At 32.0% G+C, this 16,135-nt stretch overlaps 1 protein-coding gene across 3 annotated transcripts; it reads left to right on the forward strand.

The window, feature by feature from the left end:
* Positions 1 to 85: 85 nt before the first annotated feature.
* Positions 86 to 15,914, forward strand: LOC132732155 (origin recognition complex subunit 5-like). 3 transcript variants are annotated; one of them, XM_060718523.1, is made up of 13 exons: positions 86 to 112; positions 5,223 to 5,308; positions 6,258 to 6,350; positions 6,496 to 6,690; positions 7,917 to 7,991; positions 9,437 to 9,548; positions 10,086 to 10,216; positions 11,099 to 11,147; positions 12,088 to 12,237; positions 13,617 to 13,780; positions 14,340 to 14,450; positions 14,819 to 14,931; positions 15,596 to 15,914. In XM_060718523.1, the coding sequence occupies exons 2-13, from the start codon at positions 5,249 to 5,251 to the stop codon at positions 15,639 to 15,641; spliced, it is 1,299 nt and encodes a 432-aa protein (XP_060574506.1). In that variant the 5' UTR covers positions 86 to 112; positions 5,223 to 5,248; the 3' UTR covers positions 15,642 to 15,914. The 3 variants fall into 3 exon arrangements, with proteins under 3 accessions (XP_060574506.1, XP_060574504.1, XP_060574505.1); XM_060718521.1 differs by having other exon boundaries at positions 103 to 187; XM_060718522.1 differs by having other exon boundaries at positions 103 to 138.
* Positions 15,915 to 16,135: the final 221 nt, after the last annotated feature.

Here is a 16,135-nt window from a genome sequence, read left to right on the forward strand (position 1 = left end):
TAGACTGGTCCCCTGCGCATTTGTAAAAGTGGATAGAACCATAAATAGGACAGGGAACCAGATTAAGTTTGTGGTTCCCCTTAGACTGGTCCCCTGTGCACGGGGAAAGGCGGTGTGTACAAATATAAATATTGGAAAGTTAGCAACATCCACATGATTTCTCGATAACTTGTCTGATAAAAATACGGTAAAACAAAAAATTAACACTACGCGTAATCACGGTCAAATGAAATGGCGTCGAAAAAAGATTCAATAAATCTGAAACATTCCGCGAAAAACGAGTGATTTTGTTCCCAAAAGTTTCGTACCATTACATATTCCAAAGTAAGATAAGACTTCAAAGTCTTATCCACACACTGCCAGTTTTCAATCACAACCACTTTTCAATCACCCCTAGAAATTTTTTATTTTTGACCTTTTTTGTCATGTAACCAAACTGTAAGCACATCTTGTACTCCCCTTGACTAAATTTATCAGCAGCAATGTCAATTTAGGCGATAAAAAAAGAAAATGCTAGCATTTTAGTTCAAAATATGTAAAAAGTGTGTTTTCCACTATTCCTTTATTTACACAGTTACAAATCGCAATAATTTTCTAAAAATAATTGATATACAGACTCAGTTTTTTGTCAGTCTGCAGAAATGGATATTAAGTTGGACAACTGTTTCAATATCATGAAGTCACAATGTATACTGCACTTCAAAAGTTGTAATTTTAATATGTACATATTTTACCATACAGTTCTTAATTGGAAGGTAATACATCAGTATAGTAACAGTCACTTAACCAAGGAAAAACATTATCTTTGATAACTTTTCAGTAAGCAGTCACTAGAATGGGGTCATATAGACCCTAAGATCCTAAAAATTTCACAAGAACATGCTTTTTCTGTTATGCAAATTGAAATGTACATCCATACCCCAATTACGACAGCTTTACCATTGCAAATAGATATCAAGATTGAAAAATGGCATTATAATTAGGTTAAAATTGTTTATTACAATTTATCTGAAGTTGAGTATGTCAAAATTTCTCCACAATACATAACTGATCATATTTTAACATTGTATGACAATTTTTATGTGGTACAGTTTATATTTTGTTAACTGATTGAAAAGTGGTTGTGAAATTTTGAAGAACAGGAAAATGGGTCAGTAATGATTTGTCCTCGATTTATAATAATAATTCAGGTAAAATTTAAAAAAGTTGGTGCATTTATTAGCTAAAATGATAATATTCGCAGAATTGAAAGAGATTTTTATTAAATATAATTTTACTGTCAGTTATTGTTGAAAAATCTGTTAGCTGATCGGAAAGAGGCAGTACGGGGATATAACAAAGTCATTATTATTTCAATTAAAAAAGTGAATAAGAATGTTAAAGTGAATACAAATTTTATTTTGACAAAGAAACGGTCCAAAAATATAGTTGTAACAGAAAAAAGTTACAGATGATCTGTAAGATGTAACAGATGATCTGTAAGATCATATGGAGCTTACTGTATCCATATTTCTCGTATTCTTGGGGTTTCTCGTATTCTCGTGGAATAATAGAGCTTTTTGTATTTTCTGATCGCAGATCAGGAAATACAATGCTGACATTCAATATCTTCCGGACAATTCTAACAACAATAAGTAGTTCTCATAACAGCTCAAAGCTAGCAATGAAAAGGGAAGAAATATTTTTATTTTGTTACAAGTATCCAACAAATTATAATGCATTCAATGTTTAAAAGGAGCTTTGGCCTATTGAATTGTCAATCAATGCACAATCACAAATCAATGAAAATTGTTCGGCTATTTCGGTAAAGCCTCGGATTATTGTGACTGCCTAAATGAACATTTAATTGTTATAAATAAAGACTTTCTGAAAAATAAAGTAAGGATGTTGACTAGGACAGGGGCGAATTTAGGGCAGTCGACGTTCGAAAATCAATTTCTATTATATGTTATGGTCTTATAAGTTACATGTAAGAACCCGATAATTTAATCCACGCGCTGTTTTTAGCAAACACTTTTAGCAATGCATATTACACAAATAAACCAGACAGTCGAGTAGTGAAATATTATATACATGACAGACTGTTTGGCCATTTTGAGTTGCTGATAAGTGATAATTTTTATAGTGGGGTGCATTTCGATATACCCTTGTCTGTCTGTCCATCCGCACTCACAGGACTGTAATTATGTGGCTAGAGGGACAATAGGAAAATGTTCTTTCTCTTTGATGTCATTCATTCAGTAATGCTTTTATGTGGCTATTTTCTTTTGTGTGGCTAAAAAGAACAATAGAGAGAACAATAGAGTAGCCATATTATTACTCTCCTGTTAGAATGTCCGTACGACCTCAAGTGATGTTATTGGGTGAATATCCATGTTCATTCCCTACAGACGGTACTTTTGGGGAAAAAGGTTGCTTATGGGGTGCAAATACGTTGCTTATGGGGTTTTAGAGATTAAAGAAAAAAACCCATGATGTTGACTCAGTAGGAATGTCCGTCTATCTGTTCTCTTTGTGTTGCATATAGCTCAAAAAGTAATTGATCTAGAGTCATGAAACCTTACAGGAATGTTGATCAGCATGTGTAGTTGTGCACCTGGGTATTTTTGTGTGGATCTATTTAGTATTTTTAGAGTTATTGCCCTTGAATTAATAAAAATTTCCAATTTTCAACTTGTGTGGCACGTAACTCAAAAAGTATTTGACCTAGAGTCATGAATACAAGAATGTTGATCAGCATGTGTAGTTGTGCACCTAGGGATTTTTGTATGGATATTTTAGAGTTATTGCCCTTGAATTAGTAAAAATTTCCAATTTTCAACTTGTGTGGCACGTAACTCAAAAAGTATTTGACCTAGAGTCATGAAACCTTACAGGAATGTTGCTCAGCATGTGTAGTTGTGCAACTGGGTATTTTCGTGTGGATATTTATAAATTTCCAATTTTCAACTTGTGTGGCACGTAACTCAAAAAGTATTTGACTAGAGTCATGAATACAAGAATGTTGATCAGCATGTGTAGTTGTGCACCTGGGGATTTTGGTATGGATATTTTTAGAGTTATTGCCCTTGACTTAGTAAAAATTTACAATATTCAACTTGTGTTGCACGTAACTCAAAAAGTATTTGACCTGTAGGCCTGAAAGTTTACAAGAATATTGGTCAGCATGTGTACTTATGCACCTTGGGGTTTTCTTGTGGATTTATTCAGCATTTGTAGTATTTGCCCTTTACTTAATAATTTTTAGTTTTCAATTTAAACATATGTAGCCAAAAAAAAAATTTGACCTAGAGACACAAGATTGACAAATCGGTGGAGTGTGGGGGCACCTGTGTCCTATGGACACATTTCTAGTTTATGTCTCAGACATAATGTCGATTAAAAAAGAAATAGGCAAACTTTTTTAAGCCTCAAAATAAATTGCATGTCGCCTATTGGCGAAGTTTTGTCAGCAAAAACATTTTGAAGGGACTCCATTGAGGTTTAACCCTTTACCTCATATATACGCTAAATAACGCACTTTCGACCCCCCCCCCTTTTTTTAGGCCTGAAATAGTGAAAAAATGTCCTATTTGGGCCCCAAACACATGTTTTAGTTTGAGAATTGTTGCTAAAAAAAGTGAGCACTTTTTTGGCGCCACTCCCCATCCAAAAGATACATCAGGGGGTTGCCAGAAGGGGGATGTGCCCCCTTCTGTTTGGGGGGGTATGAAGCGGGGCGGAGTCCCCCTCATTGCCAAGAAAATTTTGGACTTGTGAGAGGCTTAAAATGACCCCAGGTCGATCATAAGGGAACGTGTAACCAAAGCTGAAAAGCCTTTGACTCTATCTCAATCCCTTGAGAAGTTGCAGCACTTTGAAATAAATTTTGATGGAAAAAATCGAGGCAAAATAGTGATTTTTGGCAATTTTGAGATGTCCCCTCGTTGCCATGGTAACAGGAAATTTAAGACTGAGCATGTCGTTACAAAGGCAATGGTCCAGTCAACATTTGTGCCAAGTTTGATTAGTATTGAAGCATTTTTCATAGTTTCATAGTAGTTTGAACTTGTAAGTGAAGGCTTTTCAGTGAAAATGGCCATTTTTCACAATATGCTCATGGGGGAAAGGGTTAAAAGCCTAAAAACAAAACATTTGAATTTCTTTCATAAATGAGCTTGGGGCACTTTAAACAGAAATATATGCAAAGATAGTTAAGAAATATACTTTGAAGAAAATCGTATTTTATGCGTTTCTTAGCCCAATTTGATGAAAAGTGTTTAAACGCTTTTCATTTTTTTTTTTTTTTTCAATTTGAATAATTATCCTGGAAAAACAAAGTGCGCCAATGATCTGAAATTTTGCACAAAGATCAGTGGTCTAAACCTACATCATATGGTACATTTATCTGGAAAAAATATTTTCAGTCCCATCATGTCAAAAAATCTCAGTGGAGTCCCTTTAATAAATAGAAACATGTTGTGTATGTAACAAAGTCTCAACAAATGCTCGTTAAGAAAGAAAACAGTTGAACATGTTTTGACATCAAACTAACTTCAATGTATCATCTAAATTTCTTCAACACAGAATACTTGGATAATAAGAAAATATGTTGTATCAAAATACTTAGGTTAGTAAGTCATGGCCACCAATTGATACCAATTGGCAGATAAATCTAATTTTGTTAATAAAACTCTGGATAATAAAATATTAATAATTATGATATCTTTTGTAATTGTATAAATGATATTTTAGCTTTTTGTCACAATTAATAACATACACTACAATAAATAGCAAATCAAAGTTTTTTTTTGTGGTTTTATGTACATGTACAAAATCAGAATGTTTTGTCAAGGTCACAGTATGTTTGCTAAATGTTCAATGATTAATCTTGCTGGGAAGAAAGACCAGAATGATGTATTAAATACAGATGTTTCCTCCTGTTACATATATGAGCAGCATCACGACAAAACCAACATAGTGCGTTTGCGACCAGCATGGATCCAGACCAGCCTGCACATCCGCGCAGTCTGATCAGGATCCATGCTGTTCGCTATCAGTTTCTCTACTTGTAAAAGAGTTGGTAAGCGAACAGCATGGATCCTTATCAGACTGCGCGGGTGCGCAGGCTGGTCTGGATCCATGCTGGTCGCAAATGCACTATGTTGGTTTTGTCGTGATGCGGCTCATATTATCATTCTGTGATAGCTCAGTATGCTAAATGTCTATATTTTCACTTTCAGGTGTAATTATAGACTTGAAATAAAACATGGAAGCTATACATTGTAGGCAGAAACAGGTTGCTGTTTTAAAAGATTTATTTGGAAAGGTAATGTATAAATATGATAATTTAAGGTTGACGTAACCTAGCTTACATTAGCTAAAAGTTCTTAGACTAAAATTTAACCTTTTAAACTCGCTTTAGAATTAAGAATTTTCTTTATGATCTGATTTATTCCTGATTCTGTTTTAAAAAAATTTGTTCCTTGTTGATCAATTGTAGCATACTTCAGTGCATTGAAGTGAGCTTTTGTTATCACATAATATTGTTGTTTGCTGTCTGTTGTCTTACCTTAATCTACAATTTCAGTAATGTAAACTGTATTAACATATTTTTAAGGTGCCTTTTATCATATTTAGAAATGGTGTTAATCACATACCCATGCCGCTTTTTGTGACTTCGTAAAAATGGTAATGCACAACCGTACATATATTTTGATGTGTCATCATTTGCCTTAAACAAACATAGTATCAAGACACGCTAAATGTTAGTGTTATACTTTAGGCACGTCCGTGAAAAATAACACTTTTTTGCTGTGTGAGTAATAAAATATTAATTTGGTGTGAGTTCAGTACTGGATTTATTGAACTCATTGAATACAATAATACCATGCTCGCCAGAGGCTTGCATAATCTTATTCAACTCATTCAATAAATTCAGTATTGAACTTAAACTTATTCAATATGATATTATCCTTTATTTGTTGTTTGTACTTTGACTTTGGAGTGTGGTTGAAATTGCAAATTTCAATCAAACATTGCCACTCACTGCTTTAGTCAATGACTTCAGATTATTTCATGTGGGGAAGTTGTAAACACCAGGTTGCTGATGGAAGGTCATGGTTCTACTTATGTGCATACTTATGCAGAGAGGCACATTATGTCTACATGCAACAATAAGGCTAAAAGAAATAAGAAAAATAGTTGTTAGTTATGAAAACTCAAGACACATTAGTTTTTATACAACATGAAGATATACATAATATTTTTATTGGCAGCCTCATCAAATGAGTGTACCATCCTTGTTTATTTATGGCCATACATCAACAGGCAAGACTCTTGTTCTTAATACACTACTGAAAACTATGAAGGTATGTAAATCTTAAAACATATACATTAACATTTAAATAAAGACTTTATTCATATTAATTTATTATTAGTAGTAGTAGTAGTAATAGTAGTTGTATTGTAAGTTTTATTATTAGTATTATTAGTTGTTGTTTTCTGTATTTGCAGCTACCTCACGTTATTGTGAACTGTGTGGAGTGTTACAATGAACGTTTTTTATATGAATATATCTTGAACTACATTGCTGGTAACTTTGATATGATGGCAGCAACAGCTGACCTTATCAAATGTGACAATATGAATGATTTTATACGTCATCTCAAGCAAATTGTGACTGGACTAAATTCTGAAACATTGTATATTGTGAGTATCTAAAAAAAAATTTTAATTTTATTTTTCCACTTAAAAGAACCTTTCACTTTGCACATCCTTATTAAACTGCCATACTTGATAATTTTGTACTAATTCTTATGGATTTAAATTACTGGTACATGTATGAAGATTTCTGATGTTTACACATGGGATCATGTTTGGGGCCATAAGACCATTAAATTTTTATGGATAATATTTTTCAAGAAGTGGTCCTGGTTTAGAAGTATGACAAATTTGATATGATTTATGCAATGTGGTTTATAAACATTTTCTTTTAATTACATTTCTTAACTTCCAAGCCGACTTACCTCAATAGGAAGAGCATCAGATTAAATTCATGGATCACTGGTTCAATCCTTGAACAAGACTACATTTGAGCTGCGCCATGACAAAACCAACGTAATACGTTTGCTACCAGCATGGATCCAGACCTGCCTGCGCATCAGTGCAGTCTGATCAGGATCCATGCTGTTCGCTTACAAACCCTATAACAAGCAGAGAAACTGATAGCAAACAGCATGGATCCTGATAAGCCTGCGGGGATGTGCAGGCTGGTCTGGATCCATGCTGGTCGCAAACACATAGTGTTGGTTTTGTCATGGAGAGGTGCATTTCTGTTTTACAATTGATCTTAAACAGTGAATCCAATGGTTATTTGTCTGCCATTGCTGATTTAGAAATCATGTGGAATACTTGCCGAGAAATGGGTAATTACTGGTTAGTTATCCAGGAAAGCTGGTTAGGTGGATCACCTGCCAAGATATGACCAAAATGATGTGTTAAAATCGGTATTTAAAACAAAAACAAATAAATAAATGAGACACACTGATGAATCCAGGTTTTTTCCTGGTATGCATTTTCAAGATGTGCCATTCAGCCTGTTTCAGACAATCTGTATCATAGCTTCTTGAAAAACAGGCAATAAATTTGAGCTAAAAAAGGAGCTAAAAATAGAAACAATGCTTTAGAACAACTTCATCTTAGCACTACCTGTAATTCTTTTGAGTAAGGTCAATTGGGTTCACTGATGCTAAAGAAATGTTTATTGCATAACCTTCCTTTAAGTAGCATTTGGTTAACCATAGTTTTTCTTCATTGATATTTTTGAATATAACTGGAATAATTTGTGTAGCAGCATTAAACTGAGTTTGAACATTTTACCAGCGATAATTATATTAAAAAATGAAAATGATAATCAAAAATCATTATTTTTACAGGTGTTTGACAAAGCAGAGTTTCTTCGTGACATGGAACCAAATATTCTGCCAACTTTTCTGAAACTGCAAGAACTGGTAGGTTCTACATACTAAACATGACAGGTTAGAAGTAGAAAAAAGCTGAAATAGAATTAATTAAATGGTTGTTGTGTTTGATACTAAGAGTCAATACTGTTTTTACTTTACGTAAAAATGACTAGCCAAGTAAGTCCAGTAGGCACACAACTAGACAATTAGGGACATGATTAGAACAGAACAAACATTTTATTTGGCACAAACATATATACATGTTCATCGCCAATAGGTTGTGACAATGTATGGCGATAAAGAGTAACATAATTGTGAGAAAAGTATAACATAATTTATCACATCAACTTATTAACAAGGCATTCGAAAAACTGTTAACAAATTTATATATATACAAACTATAATTATACAGGACATACATTACATATGTAAATTATACATATAGAGGATATTGAATGAGTGTAAGTTCAATACTGAATTTATTGCACGAGTTGAATAAAATTATATTATGCGAGCCTCTGGCGAGCATAATATTATTTTATTCAACGAGTGCAATAAATTCAGTAATGAACTTACACAAATTTAATATTCTATTTATCACATACCCAAAATAAAGACCATTTAAAGTGAAATAAGAGTCATTTTTCATTGACGCGCCTATAGTATAACGCTAACATTTAGCGCGTCTTTACACTATGTTTGTATAACGCCAATGACGTCACGTCAAAATGTATGCACGGCCGTGCAATACCATATTTACGGAGTCGCAAAATCGGCACGGGTGTGTGATAAACATGTTTCTTAAACAGGGTGATTAACATGTTTAATTGTATTTTAAGAATTAAGTTCATGTAGACAATTTTGAAAAGAAAAGGAAAAAATATTTTTTAATGACAATTATACAGTTAAGAGAGTACATAGTGTAACGACTGGACAAAGACATATTTGCAAGTGTGTACTGATTTAGCCAACTTAGCACAAGACTAGGACTAGATTAGTAGGCACATTATTAGAAAAATAGGCACACAAAATAAGCTTTTTGTTATCCATGCAGGCAAATGAATTGCCAGTGGTTTGCTTTTAATGTGCATATTGGGTATGTGTATAGTGTTTAGCAGGTATATTGCAGGTTTTTTTCCCCAGGATTTTGGGAACATGAACCATACCCATGGAATTGGGAAAAATGCATGACTTAAATTTTGCAGTGATTAAATGAATGAAATGAATGGTTGGCATCTTCAAACATTTAAGCATCATAACAGTGAAAAAGTCCTTATTTTTTAAAGATTTTAGAATTTGTTATTCAATATTCTATTTTGTACAGTTGGAATTTTTTCCTGTGGATTGGGAAAATAATACATATACTATTTTCCATGGGGAATATGACCGAATATTGGCTATAAAAAAATGAGCCAAAATAATATTGCATGTGCTCAGTGTGCTTATTTAGCTTACAAGTCGCTACTATAAATAGATATTCTTACTCTTTTCAGACTGACTTGAATGTATTTGTGATAATGGTATCAGATATTGTTTGGGAAAAGTACAGATTTGGTACTGGATTTTGTGAGCCATTTGTGATAAACTTCCCTGATTATAGTAAAGGTTTGTAACAACTTAGTTAATCATTTATGCTTGCCTCGGTACAAGAAAATGTGACTGCTTATCAGATCAGTGATATTTATAATCATGATAAATGAAGAACTATTTCATTTACAAACCTCAAACTTTGAAAGACATTAATGTTAAAGATTTAGTTCATAGCAACTCAACAACTGAATATGTCTCTATTTAATTACCACAGAAGACTTTGGTCTCTTTCTCTGAATATGGTATTCTAGGTAATCCTTTGTAAAATATTTTATAGAGCATTTGTTGTTTAAATTTACTCAGAAAGATTAGAAAGAGGAAAATGGACAAATATCTAAGTATTTTCATAGCATACTGTTGGCCTCCAATTCAAACAGCAAAGTATCCCAGTTTAGAAAAATGGCCATAGCCATTGTGACTGAATGACCTTCTTCTGTGTTGATGAATATGACCTTTTCTAGCATTGAATCGTAAGGCAATCACAACACTGTTTAAAGTATTTTTTTTGTAACCATTATGAAAGTCCTTGAATTATTATTTGATCTATTTCAGAGGAGCTTGTGGAGATTTTATGCCTTGATTGTCCGGAAGAGTACCCTATTGGTTTCTACAACATGTATGCGAATCTTGTCCTCAGTATCTTCCATTATGCCTGTACAAATTTGAAAGAACTTAAACATCTGGTATGTATATTTATTATATATTTTTTAATGAAATATTGATGAAATAAAATGCGTATTTTCATTTTCCGTATTTTCACTGTAAAAATTTATTTTTCACTGCAGTGAAACATATTTTCCGTATTTTCACTGGTGACCTGCCGGACTACTTTATTTTAAATTCTGCCATTACTCAAAAGTTAAGGGAAAGTCTTTCAAATTTTAAAGTCCAGAAAGAGAAAAATGTATATAATAAACAGAAAATTCAAGTTTTTTCTATAAATACATGATTTATTTTCATCTTGTGGCATGAAAATTACTATATTTCACTCGTGGCTACCGCCACTCATGAAATATTTATTTTCATACCACTCGATGAAAATAAATCATGTATTTATAGAAAAAACTTGAATATCCTCTATTTATTTAATTTATAAGTAGAATAAGTTGAAGGTTATAAATGCTTGTTTAAGTTGAAACCAAAAATTTTGTTTGAATTTATTATCACTAAATGTGATTTAATTACTTTAAGTGTTTAGTAATAATTGATTGTATTATCTTATTTTACAGAGTTCACATGTAATGAAAATGTAGATTATTTCTGCTAGATATGTTAATTTTGATGAAACACTGCAAGAAAGATCATTATATCCTGTTCTTTTACAAAAATGCTAAGATATTTTTGGTTGTCACCAGATCTGAAAATGTATATAAGCTTTAAAATTGTTAAAATTGCTAAACAAGATTGCCACAAATTCTTAAAATGTAAGATTTAAAACAAAATCTGATTCTCTAGGCAGATTTTCATTTTTGTTTGATGGTCCTTTACTTATTTTATTAAATTGAACAGTCCCTTTATATTATGACCATGATGCAAACATTATTTGAAGTGTTCTCTTACTGTAGGTGCTACTCAATTTCAAACATTATACACAGCCAATAAAGAAAGGAGAAGGTAATTTTACAATGTTTAGAACTTTTTAGAACCAAACATGGGGCGCCCTTGACCGAGTGGTTAAGGTTGTTGGTTTCAACCACTTGCCCCTTACTGCTGTGGGTTCAAATCCCAACAAGTACTTTAGATTCTTTCATGTGAGGAAGCTATCCTGCTAGCTTACGGAACGTCGGTGGTTCTATTCCGGTTCCAGTCTGTGCTTGAACAATGCAGAGAAGGGCACATAAGGTCTTCCTCCACCAGTAATCTGGAGCGTTGTCATATGACCTATACTGTGTCAGTGTGATGCAAACCCCAATCAAACAAACAAGAATCAAACATTTTATTTTCAGACAGTCAAAAGAAAATCCTTTTTACATCATTAGATTTGCACAAAAAATATACAAATTACTTTTTGGTTTTCATAATGACATTTTGATACATAATGTTTTATCAGTTGTTGTGAAAGTATATGCTATAACTGACATTATACAAGGTTCAGAAGTGATACATTTGTACTATTTAAGATTAATGTGAATTCTCTTTATTGTTGATCTGTCCATATTTATACAAACAATATTATTAGACTAAGGGGAAGTAATTCTAATTAGAAAATTTACTACATACAGCATATTGCAAGAACAGAATGTTATTTTCAAGCCAATTTAGATTTAATCATAATAAAAATATGTTGTTTAAATGTAATGGCACTGAAGGATCATCATGACTCTCTTGTTTTCAAAGAAGAGCTAGGGGAATTAGTTTTATATTGTACAGGAAGTAAGTGTGTTGTAAACGGTAGTTTTGCTATGATTGGTCCAAGTGGAGTAGTTTTCGTCTATCACACTATTCCGATTTCGATTATTCGAACCCATCGATTATTCGAAGTAAATATTCAGTCCCAGGCACTTCGAATAAACGGGGTTGAACTGTATATTTGTTTTCTCCCTTTTCTTTATAGTTTCCATTACTGATACAAAGAAGTTATGGAAAAATATAGAGCCACATTTAAAGAAAGCAATGTCAACGTTATACCTGAGGGAAGTATCTAGTTGTCAATGGGAAAACTACCAGTATCAGTTAGAGACTTCAGAAAATGCTTCATTACAAGGTATGTTAAACATTGATCCAGAAATAAACATGTGCTTAAAATTATACTTTCAATAAGACAAAAAAATACTCTAAAATACCTTGCAGTTTTTGTTTGACTAAACATACGGAAGCTACTACTACTGTTCTTGTGTGTAATAGTTTCTTGTAATTGTCTATTTATAATTATAAGGTAAAAATGAAGAATTATAACAACATCAATAAATGTTTCCTTTACATTTGTCAAATATCAATTATTCTTATTTTATGTACAACTGTCCGTCTGTTATGCGATCGGTAGTCAACCTTTTACTCTGTAAACTTACAACTCACAGATCACTGTAAAAAATCAGTTACATATGCCAAAATAATATGTACTAGAGGCAGACTGTAAACTGTGCCAAATACAAGGGAAACGCTCCTGAAGGCATCCTTGAATAAATTTTTTTCCTACAACCACAAATCACAAAATCCTATTGACAGGCCGGCCCAGTGCCCTTTTGGGGATTGTGAAAAAATTTCAATGCCCAAACCTTTTTTTAACAGTTGGCTAAACAACCCTTACGCTTTTTTTAAAGACCTTCAGGGTTTAAAAAATTTTCATAAAACCCCGCTCTTGATTAAAAGGGAAAATTTTTTTCAATAAAATTTTCAAATTTTTGAAATAAATTTTTATATATTTTATCTTCCCCAATATGAATAATTGTACAGTGGCTGCTTCTTACTCTTGTCTGTTTTCACCTACTTGTAATAGAGTAATTGTATTACTATGGTATAGGTAATAGTAATAGATAATAGTAAGATTTCTTGGTTGCTAGTTATTAAGTGAATATTTTATTTGTCTAAAAGAATTAAGGGAGAAACAGTAGCCTCATAATTGCCCGATTGTAGGAACATCCATTTCTCTGTCCAAAAATTTTGTCCAGATTATTGCTCAGCACCCAGAAACTAAAATTTTACAAAATTTCACATAAAACTTCACTACCAAGAGGAAGGGTGCATGTTAGTTACATGGGGTTGTTAAATGATTTTCCACAAAATTATACCCCTTTCATGATATTTCAGCATTATTTTTTGTGTGTTTACTTTTTTTTACTGGAATTGATCTAACATGATCTAGTTCAATGATTTTACAAAGTTATTTCCCCTTAATGATTTTTATTAGGCTAAATAGGCTATAATTTTTATTCATTTTATTTCTCTGCAACTAGTAACTTGAATTCATTAACAGACTTACAAGGAGAAGTGTACAACAGTGAATTTTAGCAGTTATGCCTTGTAATATTTTTTCAGCAGTAATCTTTGTCTGGACTATTACTAAGCAAACATTGAGTTGAATTCTTTGAAACTATTTTGTTGGTAAGCATCCGTTGTTTCTAATGATATACTTCTTTGTTCCAGGTCTGTTGAACAAATCTCATGTAGAACTTCCATTTTATTCAAAGTACTTGCTGATTGCAGCTTATTTAGCATCGTATAATCCTGCTAAGTCAGATAGGAAATTCTTTGCTAAGCATTCAGGAAAAGGGAGCAGAAAATCTCAACAAAGTAAAAAATCAGAAAGGGTAGGATATCCATTACACATATTAAAATGGTTAAGGTACAAAGTTTCTAAAATAAGCTCTTCTTTGCCTATTGTTAGTCATCTTTATTGGATTAAACTATACTTGTAAACATACTTGTTCAAAGTTGTTGAAATTTGACAAGGATTTTCTTTATATGAAAATTTTTATAAGTTGCACAAACTGCTCAGACGTTGATTTTTTTGATAGGATGATGTATGGCTTGTGTCTTTTGTACTTCACAATTTCTTTAAACAAGTTTATACTCCTGAAGCAAATAGTAGATTTTGACCAAACTTCACAGGAATGATCTATGGCAGTCCTTTACAAAAGTTTTGTTAATGTCATTAAATGGTTATCTAAAAGTTTCTTGAATACAAGGCATACAATGATATGACCAGTTAAATGTTGACAATCTTCATAAATGTTCTTGTCTGAAACCATACAGACACTTAATATTGAAGTAGCCTAATCAAATTTGGATCTTGATAGTATTGAACATTGACAATTATTGTCTTATTTCTGATTTATTCACAATGATGTGAATATTATATCATTACAGACCAGCAACCATATGTTGGGGCCGAAGCCATTCCCTCTGGATAGATTAATGGCAATTTTCTACTCTATAGTTGATGCAAGAGTTACTCCAACTGCCAATATATTTATGCAGGTACTTTTATGTATCATTTTCATTATAAAGTAGTGCCATTGTTTTTGATCATAAAAAGAGTGTTTGATAATTTATATAACATTTTTTCTCTTTTCTATTAAATTAAAGACATTTTCTGCAGTTTTAGAAAAAATTAATCATTTCAAAGAATTTTCTTATTTTTTCGTATGATGGGTAAACTTTAATGGTGAAATATATGTTGATATGAGGGATGTTTTGTACAATGGCATTTTAGTGAAGAGTAACTGTCTATGATTATCTTCCGTGGAAGTGCATTCTTCTAAATCACATGGTTCAACAAAACAAATATTTATTTTTACCAAAGATATTAATTTATATGTTTGTTATAAAGTTGTGTTCACTTATAGGTAACATCATTGGTAAGCCTTCATTTACTTGGACATGCTGTGGGTGAAGATCAGATAGAACAACCAAAATATAAATGTCTCGTCTCTCTTGACTTTATCAAGTCTATTGCAAGGTAACAATAACAAATCTATGCTTCAAAATCTCTGCTTTGTGCATGTTATTATTATGTTATAGGTGTACAACATATTTAACCAAATATGATAAGATACATACATGGTCATGAATGCAAATAATGATATGTTTATAAACAGTGTCAACCTTAATCTAGGCGAATCCTCATATTTTCCTAGATATTTTTGTTGAAGATGATATGCCGTTTTGTTATATAAAGGATTTGTATGGAGATTTAGGCAATTTAAAATTAGGTATCATACAAACAGTGAATCATTAAAATGACATACAGTACAACTTATGCAGAGTCATTTTGGCAAATAAGTATTTCATGCCTGGTTAAGGTTCTTATATTGTCAGAAATTTTGCAGAATATTTTGATAAAGACATCAATTTTAAAAGAAAAGTTTAAATATTTGATTTTGTAAAAAAACAACAAAAAAACAAAAAACGATCCATCTTTGTTATATATTGAATAACTGGTTATGTCTGGTGAGTGAAACAGGGCTGTCTTGGTCCTTTAGTTTGGCAAATGACAATTTTGTAAAGTATGACTTCATCTTTTCCCAATTATCAGTTATTTAAGCACATTTAAACTAGGGCAAATATGTAAGTATGCTTATTATAATATTGTAACTTAATAAATTGATTTATTTTGTTTACAGGACAGTGAACTTTGATGTGCTGCGATACCTGTATGATTTTGTGTAAGATGTAACCAGGGATTACACCACAACTACATGGAATGTCTGCACTTTATTACAAGCGTGCAAGAAATACTATCTACCTATACATATAAGTGTGGTCTGTAAAACAATTATAATTACCTGTAATGTTTTATTCATGTTACTCTGAAAAGAGGTAGACATCTCGTATAAATTTTGGAAAATGAGAGACATTTATGGAGGTGAAGAACTGTTAATAGTAAAAAAATCAAATAAAAAAATCATGATTTCTTTCAATAAAGACAATTAAAAAAGTAAAGTATTTTTATTTCACCTTTATGCCCTTTAGCCACTTCACGAATCCAAAACAGATGAAGAAATTGTATATGATGTTTTTGTTTTTTTTTAAGCACAAAATTCTCATAGAGAACCTTTGAAAAATGGTTTAAAGACTCATTATGCCGTAGAAATGCAATCATTTTTATTTATCAAAAACAGTTTATTTTAGCTCAACTATTCGCAGAAAGAGGTCACACAAAC

This window comes from Ruditapes philippinarum, unplaced genomic scaffold, assembly GCF_026571515.1.
Source record: "Ruditapes philippinarum isolate M1 unplaced genomic scaffold, ASM2657151v2 ctg325_1_1_1_1, whole genome shotgun sequence".
Classification (NCBI taxonomy): domain Eukaryota; kingdom Metazoa; phylum Mollusca; class Bivalvia; order Venerida; family Veneridae; genus Ruditapes; species Ruditapes philippinarum.

Excerpts from the sequence above, each read along its gene's own strand:
- LOC132732155 (XM_060718523.1), top strand. The coding sequence starts at position 5,249 with ATGGAAGCTATACATTGTAGGCAGAAACAGGTTGCTGTTTTAAAAGAT. Across the intron at positions 6,351-6,495 it reads CACTACTGAAAACTATGAAG|CTACCTCACGTTATTGTGAA; the intron begins GTATGTAAATCT and ends CTGTATTTGCAG. Across the intron at positions 7,992-9,436 it reads TTCTGAAACTGCAAGAACTG|ACTGACTTGAATGTATTTGT; the intron begins GTAGGTTCTACA and ends TACTCTTTTCAG.